Source organism: Rhinolophus sinicus, chromosome 17 (genome assembly GCF_057876585.1).
Source record: "Rhinolophus sinicus isolate RSI-liver-muscle chromosome 17, RSI-T2T, whole genome shotgun sequence".
Classification (NCBI taxonomy): domain Eukaryota; kingdom Metazoa; phylum Chordata; class Mammalia; order Chiroptera; family Rhinolophidae; genus Rhinolophus; species Rhinolophus sinicus.
The window spans coordinates 75,607,418-75,625,413 of record NC_142517.1 but is presented as its reverse complement, the minus strand read 5'-3'; the positions used below and the strand labels follow the sequence as shown (position 1 = coordinate 75,625,413).

General features: G+C 35.2%; 1 protein-coding gene across 9 annotated transcripts in view; it reads right to left on the bottom strand.

The window, feature by feature from the left end:
- CBLB (Cbl proto-oncogene B) overlaps positions 1 to 17,996 on the bottom strand; it is a 211,509-nt gene that overhangs the window by 67,222 nt on the left and 126,291 nt on the right. For all 9 annotated transcript variants that reach the window (XM_019742950.3, XM_019742954.3, XM_074332483.2 and 6 more), the window contains one exon: positions 17,544 to 17,747. In XM_019742950.3, coding sequence (XP_019598509.1) covers positions 17,544 to 17,747 — 204 coding nt within the window. The remainder of the gene's footprint in view (positions 1 to 17,543; positions 17,748 to 17,996) is intronic.

Sequence of the window (17,996 nt, the reverse complement as noted above, 5' to 3'; positions counted from 1 at the left end):
TTAAGGACAGAATTCTAGAATGTTTTGAGCACAGAATAATAAACTCATAACTAGGTAAAAGTTGAAGAATATTTACAAAATCCTTTGGCTATCCAGATGGTAAAACCAATTTATTCTTCTATCAGTCATGTGTGGTGGTTACCACTGCACAAACCTCAAAAGCACAGAGTATATTTAGGTTTCAATTTTTGTTTACTTTGCTACTTGATTGACATTTTAATGGCCCACACTGATGTTTACACTTGAATTTCCTTAACAAATAATTAGAAAAAAATTACAGTATTTGTTCGCCATGCGTATGCCTTCTCTTGTCACTGGCTTATGTTCTTTGTCCCATTATCTATCATATTCTTATATGCACCCCTCACTGATTTATATATTAGGATAGTGAACCTCTACATGTTACAATTGTTATAAACACTTTTTTCCCCCAGTTTAATTTTTCTTTTAATTATTTTATGGTAGAGATTTTACTGCTGCTTTTCTGGTTTAATCTCCTAATGAAGAAACAAAATTTAATTAGTATAATAAAAAGGCATTCATCAAGGGGTTCTTAAAAGGATCCTGTCCTTTCTGTCACTGTCTTAAATGAATTCCATTCTTTGTTACTCCTTCATCTTTATCGGTCCACTCTATTAAGTTAGGATGAAAAATGGAAAGCTATGCACAAATTAACTAGTCAAGTATAGGAAGTAGGATGTGGACAAAGAATGAACTGTACAGAATTCATTACACAATATAAAAAAATCATTTAAAAAGAGGTAACTACAAGGATTGGGAAGAATGGGCCATCCTTTCAAGTTACAGGACAGCAGATTTGTATAATTCTATTCCTTTATCTTGATTTTAGGTAATACTCACTTTTTTCTAGTATTACACTTGCTTTCTGAACTTTAGAATAATACATTGTCATTTTTTGTCTCCATTCTTCTCAAAATACAAAAGATGGGCACCTTGATTCCTGCCTGTATTATCATCACACCAGCATATTTGTCTAACAATTTCTCTTAAGTTCTTTAATACTAGGAGCTGATGAGTACGCCTTTAACAAATTGGTGCTCTAGAAATTTAAAGACCCCCATTTGATTCTTTTATGTCTACATAGTCACCAATTTTTCCCAGCCCTTTGCTTCCTGAAATGATAAGTGCTATTCTTTATTTCTCTGACAAAATTTACAGAATTCTTTAGCATTTAGAATAGAATTCTAATGACTACCATAACGAATAGAGAAATCCAAATTTGCAATTTTAACAGCAAATCCTGAGAGAAAAGGCCCAAAAATTAAAGTACTCAAATGCCTGTCTCAACACGCTCTGCAATTACCAATAATAATTAGGGACTCATTCTATTTTAGTCACTCTTCATTTTACCCACACCTTTTAAAGAGTAATTTTATAAAAGCTTTAATAAAACCCATTATTATGGAAATGGCAAAACATTTAGTAAGAAACTTCAAACCCAGTCAGGCTATTATTAAAAACAGGACAAGAGAGAACAGAACCTCTCCAATTACTAATAAAATGAAAGTTCCGACAATCCCATAGATAATCAAAGGCAATTTTATAATATTTCTCACAAGAGTTTTACTTAATGAATTTTCATATCTGAACAAGATAGATACACGCATTATAAGGACGATGAGAAGAGCTCTTAGAGGGTCAACATTTTTCTCTAAATGCATGAAAATTAATCAAGGGCACTGATAAAACTTTTACCACATACAACATAATACTCTAAGTGTATTTTCCTTGCTACTATTGTCTTTGTTCTTTTCTTATATTAATTTATGAATATAACAAAATCTAAAATCTTTGAAATACCCTATATAGAATATTATTCAGAAAATATCCATTACAGAAACATTTACACACACACACACACACACACACACACGCACGTAATTTATAAGTATAAATGATTTATGTTATGTATTTTGTAGTACGTGTACCATTGTTCCCTTTTAGATGATAAACAAGAGCTTGTGAGGAATGTGGTATAAGAGCAACACAATCATTTACTGCTTATACACAGTCATACTTCCAAAAGCTTTAATCTGTAGGAAAAGAAAAGTTCTCCCAACTTGATCTATAGATTAAATACAATCCCAATCAAAATCCCAGCAGGTTATTTTGTAGATATCCTCAAAGCGATTTTAAAGTTTATAAAAAGACAAAAGACCCAGAACATTCAATATGACATTGAAGAACAAAGTTGGGGGACTGACACTACCTGACTTCAAATCTACTATAAAACTACAGTAATCAGTCTGTGTGTTCCTGGCAAAGAACAGCCAAATACATCAATGCAACACAATAAAGAGCCAAGAAATAGACTAGCATATAAACTGTCAACTGATTTTTTACAAAGGAGCAAAGGTAATACTGTATTTCCCTGAAAATAAGACCTAGCTGGACCACCAGCTCTAATGCGTCTTTTGGAACAAAAATTAATATAAGACCCAGTACTATATTATTGTATTGTATTATATTATATTATTATTATATTATATTATATTATACCCAGTCTTACATTAAAATAAAACCAGGTCTTATATTAATTTTTGTTCCAAAAGATGCATTAGAGCTGATGGTCCAGCTAGATCTTATTTTTGGGGAAACACGGTACAATGGAGCAAGATGGTCTTTTCAACAAAAGTAATGAAATAATTGGACATCCACATGCAAAAAAAGGAATTTAGACAACAGACTTTACACCCTTCTCACTCTTAACTCAAAATGGATTACATCTCTAAATGTAAAACACAAAATTATCAAACTCCTAGAAGATAACATAGGAGAAATATAGATTACCTTGGGTTTGGTGACTACTTTTTAAATACAGCGTCAAGGGCATGATCCATGAGAGAAATAATTAATAATCTGGACAATATTAAAATTAAAATTGTCTGCTCTGTGAAAGAAACTATCAAGAGAATAAAAGGACAAGCCCCAGATTAGAGGAAAATACTTGGAAAAGGCACAGCTGATAAAGGACTGTTATCCAATATATATGAAGAACTCTTAAAACTCAACAATAAGAAAACTAACAATCGGATTTAAAAGTGGGCCAAAAACTTTAACAGAAATCTTACCAAGTCAGATAGATGGCAAATAAGCATATGAAAAGATGCTGCACATCTATTCAGGGAAATGTCAATTAAAACAGAAAGGAGATACCACTGTACACCTTTTTGAATGGCCCAAATCCAGAACACTGACACCACCAGACACTGACGAGGATGTGGAGGCACAAGAACTTTTACTCATTGCTGGTGGAAACGCAAACTGGCAGATACTTTGGAACACAATTTGGTGGTTTCTTACAAACTAAACATATTCTTACCATGCAATACAGTAATCATACTCCTGGTATTTACCCAAAGCAGTTGAAAACTTTTGGCCACACAAAAACCTGCACACAGATGTTTATAACTGCTTTATTCTTAATTGCCAAAACTTGGCAGCAGCCAAGAAGTCTTCCAGTAGGTGAGTGGATAAATAAAATGTGGTATATCCAAACAATGGAATATTATTCAGTACTAGGAAGAAATGAGCCATATCAAGCCATGAAAAGACATGGTGGAATCTTAAATGCATATTACTAAGTGAAAGAGGCTAATCTGAGGTTTCCTATTGTATGATTCCAACTATATGACATTCTGGAAAAGGCAAAACTAGGAAGACAGTAAAAAGATCAATGGTTGCTAGGGATTGGGAAAGGAGAAGATGAACAGGCAGAACACAGAGGACTTTTAGAGCAGTGAAAATACGCTGCGATATACTAATGCACATGTCACTATACATTTGTCCAAACCCATAGAATGTACAACACCAAAAGTGAACCCTAATGTAAACTATGGATTTGGGATGGTAATGACTTGTCAATGTATGCTCATCAATTATAACAAATGCACCACTCTGGTGGGGATGCTGATAATGGGCAGGCTATGCAAGGATGGGAGTAGGGGGTTCATGAGAAATCTCTGTACGTGTATGTGTCTCTCAATTTTATTGCTCTAAAAGCTTTAAAACTACTCTGAAAGTCTTAGAATACAAAAACCACACACACACACACACACACACACAAACAACCAACAACAAAAGTCCTCTAAATAGGGGGAAAATTTCTGCTGTATTTCTCCCTGCAAGACGGGAACCTTGTTACTTTACTATAATAACATGAATATTTGTTTGTGCGTAAAGCGAGGTTCACTATTTTAAATTATTATTATTGTTTATGTACCACTAGTACCTTATGGAAATTTTTAGATACTACAAATTAGAAGCAATGAAGAACAGGAAGATAGACAGAAACATACCTGGAGAAATACTGACTAGATTAAGAGCTGACTTCTCTTTGAGGTTTGACAGGAAGATGGTGAATAAAATTGCCAACAGGGTCTACTTTAAAGAAGTGCAAACGGCCTCACAAGCAGAATAACCCCGAGGGCACAACTCCATTAAAATGTTAAACACTGTTAACTACACAGAGCTATTATTACATCTCCTCGAACTACCTTTTATGAGAAGGGCATAATCTCCTGGTTTCTCACCAGCCTCCATAACACTGAAATTTCTTTGAAGTTTTATATTTTAAACATTTCTATAAATTTTGCATCCTGATCACATAAAATATAGGTGATTTTAATTTAAATTTGTGGTTTCCCCTCTCTTTGTGCCACCTCCCTTTAAATCTTATAGCAAAATGTAAGCTTCCAGAAGTATGTCATGTTGATGGCAGTGTATTCTTATACCCTTTGGCTCCCTCAGCTGCATAACCAATTTTGAGAAGTCAGGGAAGGGTGACACATAATTCAGAAATATTTCCATAAAAATGGCTGAGAAACAAGAACATTGTGGGAATTAAAGGAATAAACTTTAGTCACTGAAAAATGCTCTCATGTGAAACCCCTATTGCTCCAAAATACCAAGTACAGCTGGTTTGAATGCAATTATTATTCAGTTACTATAGTTGTTCACCTTACTTTAGAGAATACTTCAGCATTTCAGTTTACGTATGGAGAAAATAAGACTAATGTAAGATCATATAAATTATTTAGTCCTTAAAACAGAACTTCAGCTGAAATGTTGGCAACTTTGCATTTTCTCTGACTTTTAAACATAAAAGATGGCTGTTATTTTAATGTGGCCATGCAATGAAATCTTAACTATGTACAGATTACATTAAAAAAATACAACCTTGTGAAACCAACATAGTTTTGGTGTCTCATTCTTCTTAAACAATGATAGGTAACAGTATTTTCCACAGACATCTTAAATATCCTGATATTTAATTCTTAGAAGTATAGCAATATTTCACGAGTCTTATGTAATGTACATATAAAACATTAGGTAATGTATATATAACAACTAATACTAACATTTACTATGTACCAGCACTGTTCCAACGGCTTTACATATATTAACACATTTAATCTCAATCTTCAGAGGTAGGGCTTCGCAGACAAGGTCACTGAGGCACAGGGGATGAAACAACCAACGAAAGACACGAACTAAATAGCAAAAACTAGAACATGAACTCAGGTTGCTGGACTCCAGGTAACACAGCTTTCTTAAGAAAAGTGCAGTTAGGAACAGTGTCACCACTCATCGTATGGTTAAAAAAACAAAACAAAAGCAGAACAAAACAAAAAAACAACCCCACTTTTCTCAGTGGCACGCTGTGCATCAGGTACTATGCAAGTCTCTGACAATGAAAAGAGCAGGCAGCGCCTCTGCCTTCCAGGAGCTCCCAGTCTACCCCAGGAGGCCAACCCCAAAGTACATAAAAGAGGTCAAGTGCTTGCTTCTCCTACACTAGTACACATACAAACATTTCTGACGAATACATAACAATGTTTTCAAGGACCTCTATAATATCACAAAGCACTTGGACAAGGCAGGTTTTTTTTTTTTCTTTGTTAATCACATGGATCAAGAAAATGCTATTTTGCATGGAGACCTTTAAGAAAATCAATAAACGGAGTGCAATTAAGGGGCAAACATATACCTGTTGACTCTGGATTGCTTACTGCATTCTGTGACTAGCTGGGTTGCCCAGTGGGAGACGTGAGGACTACTGGCATGTGGTGAGAATAATTCTCTTGGTTTGCACGGTACCATGGGGTGCAGGGTGATTTGCTTCTCTAGCGCTGCCCACTAAATGCCAGTGGTTTCTGCCACCTGTCAGTCATTGTGAAAACCAAATAATGCCCCCACATACTTCTGAACATCCTCAGGAGGCAGAACTACCAATTGTAGAGAAACATGTTCTGCATTGAGAATGTCTACTGTTATTCCTGTATTTCATTTTGTTGTAATTCCTGTCCTCACTGCTCCAGCACAGGCTCGAACCCTGTGGTTAGATATTAGCCACTTATCAGAGGTGTTATTTGCAAATGTCTTCTCCCATTTGGTTGGTTGCCTCTTTATTTTGTTGATGGTTTCTTTTGCTGGGCAGAAACTTCTTAGTTTGATATAGTCCCATTCACTTATTTTTGCTTTTACTTCCCTTGCCTTTGAGGTCAATTCATAATACCCTCTCTAAGCCCAAGGTCCGTAAGTTCAGTACCTATGCTTTCCTGTATGCAATTTATGTTTCAGGTCCTATGTTTAGGTCTTTGATCCGTTTTTAGTTAACTCTGGTAAATGGAGACATATAGCAGTTTAGTTTCATTCTTTTGCATACGGCTTTCCAATTTTCCCAGCACAATTTATTGAAAAGACTTTCTTCTCTCCATTGTATGTTTTTGGCTCCTTTGTCACAAATTATCTGTCCATATATATGTGGGTTTATTTCTGGGTTCGCAATTCTATCCCATTGGTATCTGTATCTCTTTTCTGCCAATACCATGCTGTTTGGATTATTGTCGCTTTATAGTATAAATTGAAGTCAGGGAGTATGATACCCCCAGCCTTGTTCTTTATTCCCAGGATTGCTTTGGCTATTCAGGGGTCTAATTCTGTACAAATTTGAAGATTTTTTTGTTCTATTTCTTTAAAAAATGCCATTGGGATTTTGATGGGGATTGCATTAAATCAGTATACTGCTTTGGGTAATATGGCCATTTTAACTATGTCGAGTCTTCCAATCCATGAATACGGAATATCTTTCCATTTCTTTGTTGTCTTGTTCAATGTCTTTTAATAGTGTCTTGTAGTTTTCAGCACAAAGATCCTTTGCAACCATTAAGTTTATTCCTAGGTATTTTATCCTTTTTGTTGAAATTGCAAAAGGAACTGTTTTTCTCATTTCCATTTATGAAATTGCATTGTTAGTATATAGCAAGACAATTGATTTTTGTATGTTGATTCTGTATTCTGCAACTGCAACTTTATTGTATTTGTTTATTGTTTGTAATAGTTTTTTGGTGAAGTCTTTAGTGTTTTCTACATAAAGAATCATGTCATCTGCAGAAAGTGACAATTTGACTTCTTCATTGCCAGTTTGGAAGCCTTTTATTTCTTTTTCATGGCTGATTGCTCTGGCCAGGACTTCCAATACTATGTTGAATAACAGAGGTGAGAGAGGGCATCCCTGTCTTGTACATGATCTTAGAGGAAAAGCTTTCAGTTTTTCACCCTTAAGAATGATATTAGCTGAGTGTTTGTCGTATGTGGCCTTTATTATGTTGAGGTACTTTCCTTCCTTGTACACCCATTTTACTAAGTGGTTTAACCATAAGTGGATGCTGTATCTTCTCAAATGTCTTTTCTGCATCTACTGATATAATCATCTGATTTTTTTACCCTTTGTTTCTGTGGTGCATCACATTGTTTGATTTGCACATACTGAACCATCCTTGCACCCCTGGAATGAACCTCACTTGATTTTTAATGTATTGTTGTATTCAATATGCAAGTATTTTGTTTAGGATTTTTGCATCTATATTTCTCAGAGATATTGGTCTGTAGTTTCCTTTTTCTGTTATCCTTACCAGGTTCTGGTATGAGGGTAAAGGTGGTCACTTTAAATGAGTTAGGAAGTATTGCTTCTTCAATTTTTTGGAAGAGTTTGAGAAAGACAGGTATTAAATCTTTGAATGTTTGTTAGAATTCACTAGTGAGGCCATCTGATCCTGAACTTGTGCTTTTGGGAGGTTTTTGTTGATTGTTTCAATTTCTTTACTTTTGATCAGTCTATTTAGATTTTTCCAGTTCTTCATGATTCAGTCTAGGAAGGTTATACATTTCTAAGGACTTATCTATTTCTTCTAAGATATTGAATTTGGGGGCATATAGTCTTTCACAGTATTCTTGCATGATCCTTTGGATATCTGTGGTATCTGTGGTAACTTCTCCTCTTTCATTTGTAATTTTGTTTATTTGAGTCTTTTCTTATTTTAGTGAGTCTATGCAGGGGTTTGTCAATTTTATTTATCTTTTGAAAGAACCAGCTCTTTGTTGCATTAATTTTTTTTTTTTTACTGTCTTTTTTTCTCTATTTAACTCTGCTCTAATTTTTTATTATTTCCTTCCCTCTCTTGACATTTGTCTTCATTTGTTCTTTTCTAGTTCCCTAATATGTCACGTTAGGTTGTTTATTGGGGATTTTTCTTGTTTTCTGAGATAGGCCTGTAATGAAATAAGCTTCCCTCTTAGTACTGCTTTTGCTGTATACCAAAAGTTTCATAGGCTGTATTGTCATTTACATTTGTTTTTTTATGTATCTTTTCTTCTCTTCATTTATTCTTTGACCTAGCCATTCTTCAGTAGTATGTTGTTTAATCTCCACATATTTGTTTTTTTTCTTGCTTTCTTTTTGCAGTCAATTTCCAATTTCAAAGCACTGTGGTTGGAAAAAATGCTTGGTATGATTTCAGTCTTCTTAAATTTGTTGAGGCGAGTTTTGTGCCCCAACATATGGTCTATCCTTGAGAAGGCTCCATGTGTACTAGACAATAATGTATAACCTGGTGTTCTGGGATAAAAGGCTCTGTAAATGTTGGTTGTTGTCCATTTGGTCTAATGTGTCATTTAAGGCTGATATTTCCTCATCAATTTTCTGTTTGGATGATCTATCCACATCTTCAATGGCTTATTTAGGTCCCCTCCTATAACTGTGTTTTTGTCAGTTTCTTCCATTAGATCTATCTATTAGTAGTTGCTTTATATACCGGGGATGCCAAAAAAAATGTATACAAGTGGACACTTTCGTCAACATTCTCAAACTACTGCTCAAGCAGTAGTTTGCCATAATGAAAAGTGTCTGGATGTTGACGGTAACCACTTTGAGCACCTCTTATAATTGCTGAAGTCAAACGTGACTTGTATTCATCTTTTGTTGTTGGTATATATTGAGTATTACAATTTTAATACAATTTTCCTTTCTTAAAATGTGTATACTTTTTTTTTTGGCACCCTCTGTATTTTGGTGCTCCGATTGGGAACATGTATATTGACAGTGTTATGTCTTTTTGATGTAATGTACCCTTTATCATTATGAAATGTCCATCTTTGTCTCCTGTTTCCCTTTTTATCTTGAAATCTATTTCGTCAGATATAAGTACGATTATACCTGATTTTCTCTGGATGCCATTGCTTAGAGTATGATTTTCCACCCTTTCATTTTAAAACTATATTTGTTCTTGCAGCTGAGATGTGTCTCTTGAAGGCAGCATATGGTTGGGTTATTTTTTGACCCAACCTGCTGCTTTGTGCCTTTTTATTTATGAGTTTAGTCTATTTATATTTAAGGTGATTACTGACATACGCAGATTTCCTATAGCCATTTTATCTTTTGTTTTCTGGTAGCATGGTGTCTCCATTGTTTCTTTGCCCTTGTCTTTCTGTTATTTTAGTTTGGTGGAATTCTATGATTTTTTCCCCCCTTTTGTTCTCCTTTTTTATGTTATGTGTCTCAGTTATGATTTGTTTTTTGACTGGTTACCATTAAGTTTATGCAAAAGAAAGTTTCATATATACAGCTGGATCTTTCACATGTGTTTATGTGTTGAGTAGGGAATTCTTTTTTGAATTATAGCCATTCAACTTGTTGTAACTTCAAGGGGAGAGATCAGGGGGAACTCTCACACCACATGCTTCTGACATCACTCAGCAATATGTATTTTAATTGATGATGGCAACTTAGGAGAATGTATAATAAAAGATAAAAGAAGAATAATTCCCTTGACCTATGGTCACACCTGTTTTTGTTCTATTATAACAATTGTTCTGATATAACAATTCATTAAGATTTTAAATACTGTTTTAAGAAAATATAATGATTAAAACCAAAGGAATCATACACTAGGTTAGTCTGTGAACACTTTTATTTTGTATTCAAATTTTTATTTGTGTGTACTTTTATGTATTTGGTGAATAATACATTCTATCAACATAATTGCTAAGGACTTGCTAAGGCTCCCCTTTATACCTTTGGCAAAATGAAACAAAATACTGACTAGCAACAGATACCTTTTCTAAGCTCTGATCTGACTGAATGAAGTCAGAAGGATGTGATCTTACCAATCACACCCTGGAATTTTTCTGAGGGCTCACAGCAGAGTCAATTATCCTAGAAATTCTGACAGATCAAGACATGGGCAGTGGTACAATTTTAAGCAAAATCTAAAATATCTACTCTTTAAAATCATAAAATAGCCCCTATCAAGAAAGGTGACCAATACACTTATAGATTTATAGGTTCTATTTGTTTCTGAAAGATTAGCATTATTAAATATACTTAACTTTAAAAATATAATCTATATGTTTAGTATGCTATTTATTAACTCCCGCTGCAGGGTGTCACCATGGTAACAGGAAAATACAAATAGGTCGGTCCTCTATGATACGGAAGCACTACTAATTTAAAGAATGCAATATGCTTAAGACAGGCAGAAACAATTCCACACGTAGTCATCAAACTGTTTATAAAAGAGAAAGGTAAGATGAATACTTGAAACAGCAGATTAAAAAAAATTGAATCATTCTGCTGGAAAATGACTGATAATCACTCTTGAAGTTGAGAAAATGAAATGGTTTTAAAATGAATGATTAAATAAATAAGGCAAAAGAATGAGTTAGATAAAAAACATGGAAGAAGAAAATTCAGGTATTAGAGTTAATATGTCAAAATGCCTGTGATATTTGTTTATAATCTCACTTGTAAGACAGAACCAGATAAAACCTATAACTCAATTTATTGTGCATATTTATTCAGTATTCAGGTTGGAAAAAAAGATAAAAAGATATATAAGATCAGGTCACTGCCCTCAAAAAAACTTGTACACATGCACATACATGTATTATTTCACTTAGTAAATATTCACTGACTGTGTTTAGGTAGCAGGGAACACCAATATAAATAACACATTGGCCCTGCCCTGAAGAATTAATAGTCTAATAGAAAAGACAGTCCTCAAAACATTAGCATTTAGTGTAACTCCTGAAATTGAAGCATATATAAAGCTATATGGGAACATAGTATCATAGCAATATTTTTTCCAGTTATTCAGAAAGAATTGATGCTTATATATCTACACTGAAATTTATGTTTCACTGAAAGCTAAGTGGTAGCGATTTATGAAATATTATAAAACTCACCATCTGTTTAATTGACTAGAGGCAGATCAGTGCACATAGACATTTAATTGAAATACTATTCCTCAACTTAAAAACAAATAATTATAAGATCTTTAAATTTCTCCAGTATCTAACTGCCACAGGAACATATGGAAATAACACTGTAGCAAAAGCTTTATTAAATGATACTGGTGACTGCCTAACAAGCCACTGAAGTGGGACTTCTGGGACAACGATGTCTGAGAATACCACTCTCTTTTTCACATAAACTAAAGAAAAGATTAATGTAAAAATCTCTCACCTTCCTTGACAGGAAGCTCACCTGGGTGCCTGGGGGAACAAAACTTACATGGTCTTGAGAGTGGTGAAAATATCAGGGAAAACCACTCGTGTCATCTTAGAGCATTCTGCTCATTTTACGTTACCAGTGATTCCTTTCACTTGTCAGTGCCACTATTGAAACAAGTTGGCTCAAGCTTCAACTTAATTCAGTGGAAAACAAGCCAAGACTGCAACTTTTTCCAAACTAATACAGGGCAAATACCGCTGTCCCCAAAGCAGTGAAGTATACAAAGTTTCCGAAAGAATTACTGATTCCCCTCTCCTGATATGAATCAATTAAAGAAGAAAATCCATTTAGTAAAGAAAATGGAAATGCCGTTTTCCTAGCCAGAAAACATTACCATCCAGGTCACCTGAACTACTTGAGCTGCTGTATGCTTCTCAAATACTTTTTTATCATCCCTTATCCATACATCCAATTAACATTTTTTAAATGCTTATGGTGCCCTAGACCTGGGGACTGAAATCTACTTCTTAAGGGCAGAGAGTAAATATTTTAGACTTTGGAAGCCAAGATGCAAAATTACAGAAATTATGTAGGTACTTATAATCATTTAAATATATAATCATTTAAACTGTAAAATGGTTATTCTCACAGGAACACAAACAAACAAACAAACAAAAACAGGCCATAGTTTGCTGATTCCAGTGCTAGACCATAGTCAATATTCTGACAAAGCTAAGACCATTGGGTTATTAAATAAAAACAAAGGTCTTTTGCACTGAGACCTAGATTGTTCCAATAAGAGCCAGCAGGAATGATCTAATAAAGCTGTCCAATAGTATCATCTATTGGATAATAGATATTTCTATCTATTTTTATCAGATACTTCAATACCTATAGAAAATGTTCTATATCTGTACAGCGCAATATGGAAGTCATGACACAAGTGGATACTGCACACTTAAAATATGCCAAATGTGTCTGAGGAAGGAAATTTTTTAATGCTATTAAATTTTAATTTCTTTAAATTTACATTTAAATAGTCACACATGGCTAGTATACTGAAAACAGATTTAATAGTCCTATTTTTATATATCAATTAGTAGGGCCTAAATGAATTTGCTTGGGATTTGGTGACCCATTAGGTAGGTGTAAGGCATAAATATTTCCATGATAACACCAACAGATCACAGTTTAAATTATTTTTATCTTTTGGTTAAAATTTCATTGGGTGTTAGTAATTACTCAGGAGGTACAGGCAGACCTTTCATTGAGCTTTGCAGATACTGCATTTTTTACAAATTGAAGGTTTGTGGAAACTCTGTATCGAACAACTGTATCAGCGCCAGTTTTCTAATACTACTTGCTCACTTGTGTCTCTGTGCCACATTCTGGCAAGTGTTGCAATATTTCAAACTTTTTATTATTATTATTATATTCATTATTGTGATCTGTGATCTTTAATGTTACTATTGTAATTGTTTTGAGGCACCACAAGCACGCTCAGAGAAGACAGCAAACTTAATCAATAAATGTTATATTTGTTCTGACTGATCCACCAACTGGTCGTTCCCCCATCTCTCTCTCTCTCCTTGGGCCTCCCTACTCCCTAAGATACAATATTGAAATTAGGGTAATTAATAACCAACCCTACAATGGCCTGTAAGTATTAAAATGAAAATGAAGAGTCATACATCTCACTTTAAATCAAAGGTTAGAAACGATTAAATTCGTGAGGAAGGCATGGCGAAAGCTGAGGTAGGCCAAAAGCTAGGCCTCTTGCTCCAAAGAATAAGCAAAGTTGCAAACGCAAAGCAAAAATCTTAAAGGAAATTTAAAGTGCTATCCAGTGAACACATACAGGATAAGAAAAAGAAACAGCCTATGGCTGATATGAAGCCAGTTTTACTTATCTGGATAGAAGATCAAACCATTCACAACATTGCTTCAAGAAGTCTAATGCATAGAAAGGTGCTAAGAGGTGAGGAAACTGCAGAAGAAAAATTTGAAGCTAGTAGAGGTTGGTTCATGGAATTTAAAGAAAGAAGCTGTCTCAGTAACATAAAAGTGTGGGTGAAGCAGCAACTGCTGATGTAGAAGCTGCAGCAAGTTATCCAGAAGACCCAGCCAGCTAAGATAATGAAGGTAGTTACACTAAACAAATTTCAATGTAGACAAAACAGCCTTATGTTAGAAGAAGATGCCATCTAGGACTTTTGTAACTACAGAAGGTAAGTCAAGGCCTGGCTTCCAAGCTTCAATGGATAGGCTGACTTTCTTGTTAGGAACTAATATAGCTAGTGACTTTAAGTTGAAGCAGACACTCATTTCACATTATGAAAATCCTAAGGCCCTTAACGATTATGCTAAATTTATTATACCTGTGCTCTCTGAATGGAACAACAAAGTCTGGATGACAGCACACCTGTTTACAACATAGTTGCCTGAATATTTTAATCCCATTGTTTAGAACTACTTGCTCATAAAAACAGATGCCTTTTAAAATATTACTGCTTTCTGACAATGCACCTGGTCACCCAAGAGCTCTGATGGAGATGTACGAGATTAATGGTGTTTTCATGCCTGCTAACACACCATTTATGCTGCAGTCCATGGACCAAGGAGTAGTTTCCACTTTTGAGTCTTATTATTGGAGAAACACATTTCATAAGTCTGTAGCTGCTATAGATAGTGACTGTTCTGATGCATCTTGGCAACGTAAATTGAAAACCTTCTGGAAAGCAGTCACTATTCTAGATGCCATTAAGAACATCTGTGATTCATAAGAGATCAGAATATCAACATTAACAGGAGTTTGGAAGAAGATGACTCCAACCCTCTTGGATGACTCTGAAGGGTTCAAGACTTCAGTGGAGGAAGTAACTGTACATTTGGTGGAAATAGCAAGAGAGCTAGAATTAGAATTAGAAGTGGAGTCTAAAGATGTAACTGAACTGTTGGAGTCGCATGATAAAACTTGAACCAATGAGGAGGTGCTTCTTATGGATGAGCAAAGAAAGTTGTTTCCTGAGATAGAATCTACTCCTGGTGAAGACGTTGTAAAGATTCTTGAAATCACAACAAAAGGATTTAGAATACTATTACATAAAGTTAGCTGACAAAGCAGTGGCAGGGTTCTAGAAGATTAACTCCAGTTTTGAAAGAAATTCTACTGTGGGTAACGCTGTCAAACAGCATCACCTACTACAGAGAAATCATTTGTGAAAGGAAGAGTCAATTGATGCCACCAACTTCACTGTTGTCTTATTTTAAGAAATCGCCACAGGTACACCACCCTTCAGCAACCATCACTGTGATCTATCAGCAGCCAGCAGCCATCGACACTGAGGCAAGACCCTCAACCAGCAAAAAGATTATGACTCCCCCAAGGCTAGATGATGGTGTTAGCACTTGTTAGCAATAGAGTATCTTCAAATTAAGGTATGTACATACCTTTTTTAGATATAATACTATTGCACAGTTAATAGACTACAGTATAGTGTAAGCATATCTTTTATATGCAATGTGAAACCAAAAAATTTGTGTGACTCTATGGAGATATTCACCTTATTGCAGTGGGCTGGAAGCAAACACGCAATATCTCCAAAGTATGCTTGTCCATTACAGAACTTGAAAAGACCTTCAGAGGGCAGGTTGTTAAGCTGTCTCTATTGAGTACATTGTGTGTGACATGTTCCAAAGAAGGAAAAAGAGGCATATTGCATGATGGCTCACAACTAGATTTTTGAAGTTAGGAAGCCCTGCAATAAAGCACCAATTCTGTTACAGAGTATTACTAAGATCTTAGGCAAGCTATTTCACCTCTTTATTCCTCAGGTTCCTCCTTTTCTAAAACAGGTTAACAGTAGCTTCACCATTGGGTTGGTGTGATGAATAAATGAGATCAACGATTTAAAAACATATAGCAGTGTCAGGTCAATGAAACCATAAGTCTTACTGTTTTATTACCAATATTAATTAAAATTAATAACAGTATATGATAAATATTCTAGGATAGAAGCCATAATCTGACTTAGTAGAAACCATTTCATTACTCTGCATATGAGACAGCTACATATGAGGTATTGGATATATCACTGTATTATTGTCCAGAAGACATAATTTTGAATCCTGGCTCTACAACCTACTAAAGTAACCACGTCTAGCCTGAGCCTCATCTCCTTAACTGAAAATGAGAAGAATAATAGTAACCTCTCCAAATTGCTGATAAAATAAAAGATGTAAAAAAGTTTTGTTCATATAAAGGATATTGATAAGTGTTTATTGATAAAGAGTTGACCTTAAAATCAAGTCTCAGTTCCCTGTTTCAATTTGAGATGCTTTTTCTTCTTCATCCTTTAGGGTTACTGAATGATAACTACTTCCTTTGTTACATCTCTTGGGTCAAAGGGATCACACACTTCAAAACTAAAAACTAAATGTTGTCAGGATAACGGGTGGAATCAAGAGTAGTTTCTCTGAGTTAAATAATAACATTTATGAAAACCAATGAGGTGAAGAATACAAATCATCCCAGACCAAAGCTAAATTTGAGTATCCATGTTAGTGATTTTAACGTATCTCCATATGCAAAAATCTGTACGTAAAAACTCCTAAGAGTATGTCTTCGGTGAGCATGGAACACTGGAACATAAATGCAGGAGGCCAAGAGGTAAACTTTGACATACCCCTAAAGAAAGAGTAACCTAAAGATATGCTTCAGATGTTCTCTGCACCAAGTGTTTCTCTACCACAGAAATAGACGTATATGCAAAATACAATCTGATGCCATTACACATTATCATCCCTCTACCTAGATGCAAATAGGTTTCATGTTACCTGCCAAATTGTAATGAATTGCAGTGGAGGTTCTATAGGGCTGTGTAGGCCAAGTCTGAACACGGCCTACAGCAGGGATGAGTGCCGTGATAAACGAGCCATGTCTGCCGTGAGTCGGGGTAGGGGGACAACCTTCACACAGTATTTGCAGACTCTTTTATACCACTCATTGTCATATCTCTGATATTGACAGCAAAAAACTTCTGAGTATAATCTGAATTTCATGTATCTTTCTGTTCAGAGAATAGCCTGATATCAGAGAGTCCAGATCTCCTGGCCATTATATTTCTGGTCTATAAATTACTCAATTAGCATTCTGGTTCACTGACTAGTCTCTTGTGAGCTTACATAAACTGCAATTAGGCTGCTGCATCCATTCTCAGTGAACTGACAAAGTCAATTTTCTGACTCTGCAATATTGATAAGCAAACCCCAGACTACGGTAAATTCACAAAGGTAAATCTTATGTGACCTCTTAGTAAACAAACAGAAGGCTGACTTTCCTGGTATGAAAATAATTATCAGACTCTTCTTTAAGACTCCAATAAAGACCATTTTTAATCAGTTCATATTTATAATTTTAATAATTTACTTTCTTAAAGTTTGCTTCACAGATCTGCTATTGCTTAGATGATATTTAATTCTACACAAAAGCTCTCTCCATCTCTCATTTTAAAATTTAAAACCAGCAAGAGTGCTTCAGAGTCTAGTTCCTTCTCAGTCTATAATTTCATCATCCTGTCAACATTAGTTATATCTTCACCTTTCTTTTGATGGATGCCTGAATCGTTCTTTTCCAAACCCAAACACACTCAGTCATACCCCATTTGTGACAGCACCATTTGTTTTTCATGCCCACACACCACCCTAATCAAACCCATGTTTCTAGTTTTACCTTCCGAACATTTGCCAACCGATTCATCATCAAGGACTCCTCTCGGTCATCGTCGTCATCCAAGTCCAGCATGGGCATTCCAAACGGGTCAATGATGCTACAGCACCTGGAGCCTTCATCTCTCGGGTCAAAGGGGTCTACGATTATGGGCTCCGTTCCTTTTATTTCGCAGCGGCAGAAGGGGCAGCCCTGGCCGTCTGACTCCTGAACAAACACACAAAAGGTGCTGATCGGTCTTTGTTCAAATAAAGTAGTATCAAGAGGAGCTAATGTTCTACAACTATCAACAGCTCAAAAAATGAGGCTTTAGGGTAGGCAGGGGGGCGTGGAGGAAGATCTGTCCTGAAAAGGTAGTAGAGCAGAGCAGGGAGCCAACAAAATTATGGTAGACAGTCAGGATTACAAACTTCAAATTTTTGTAGAAACGTTTCTTTTAAAAAGTTTGATGTGCCA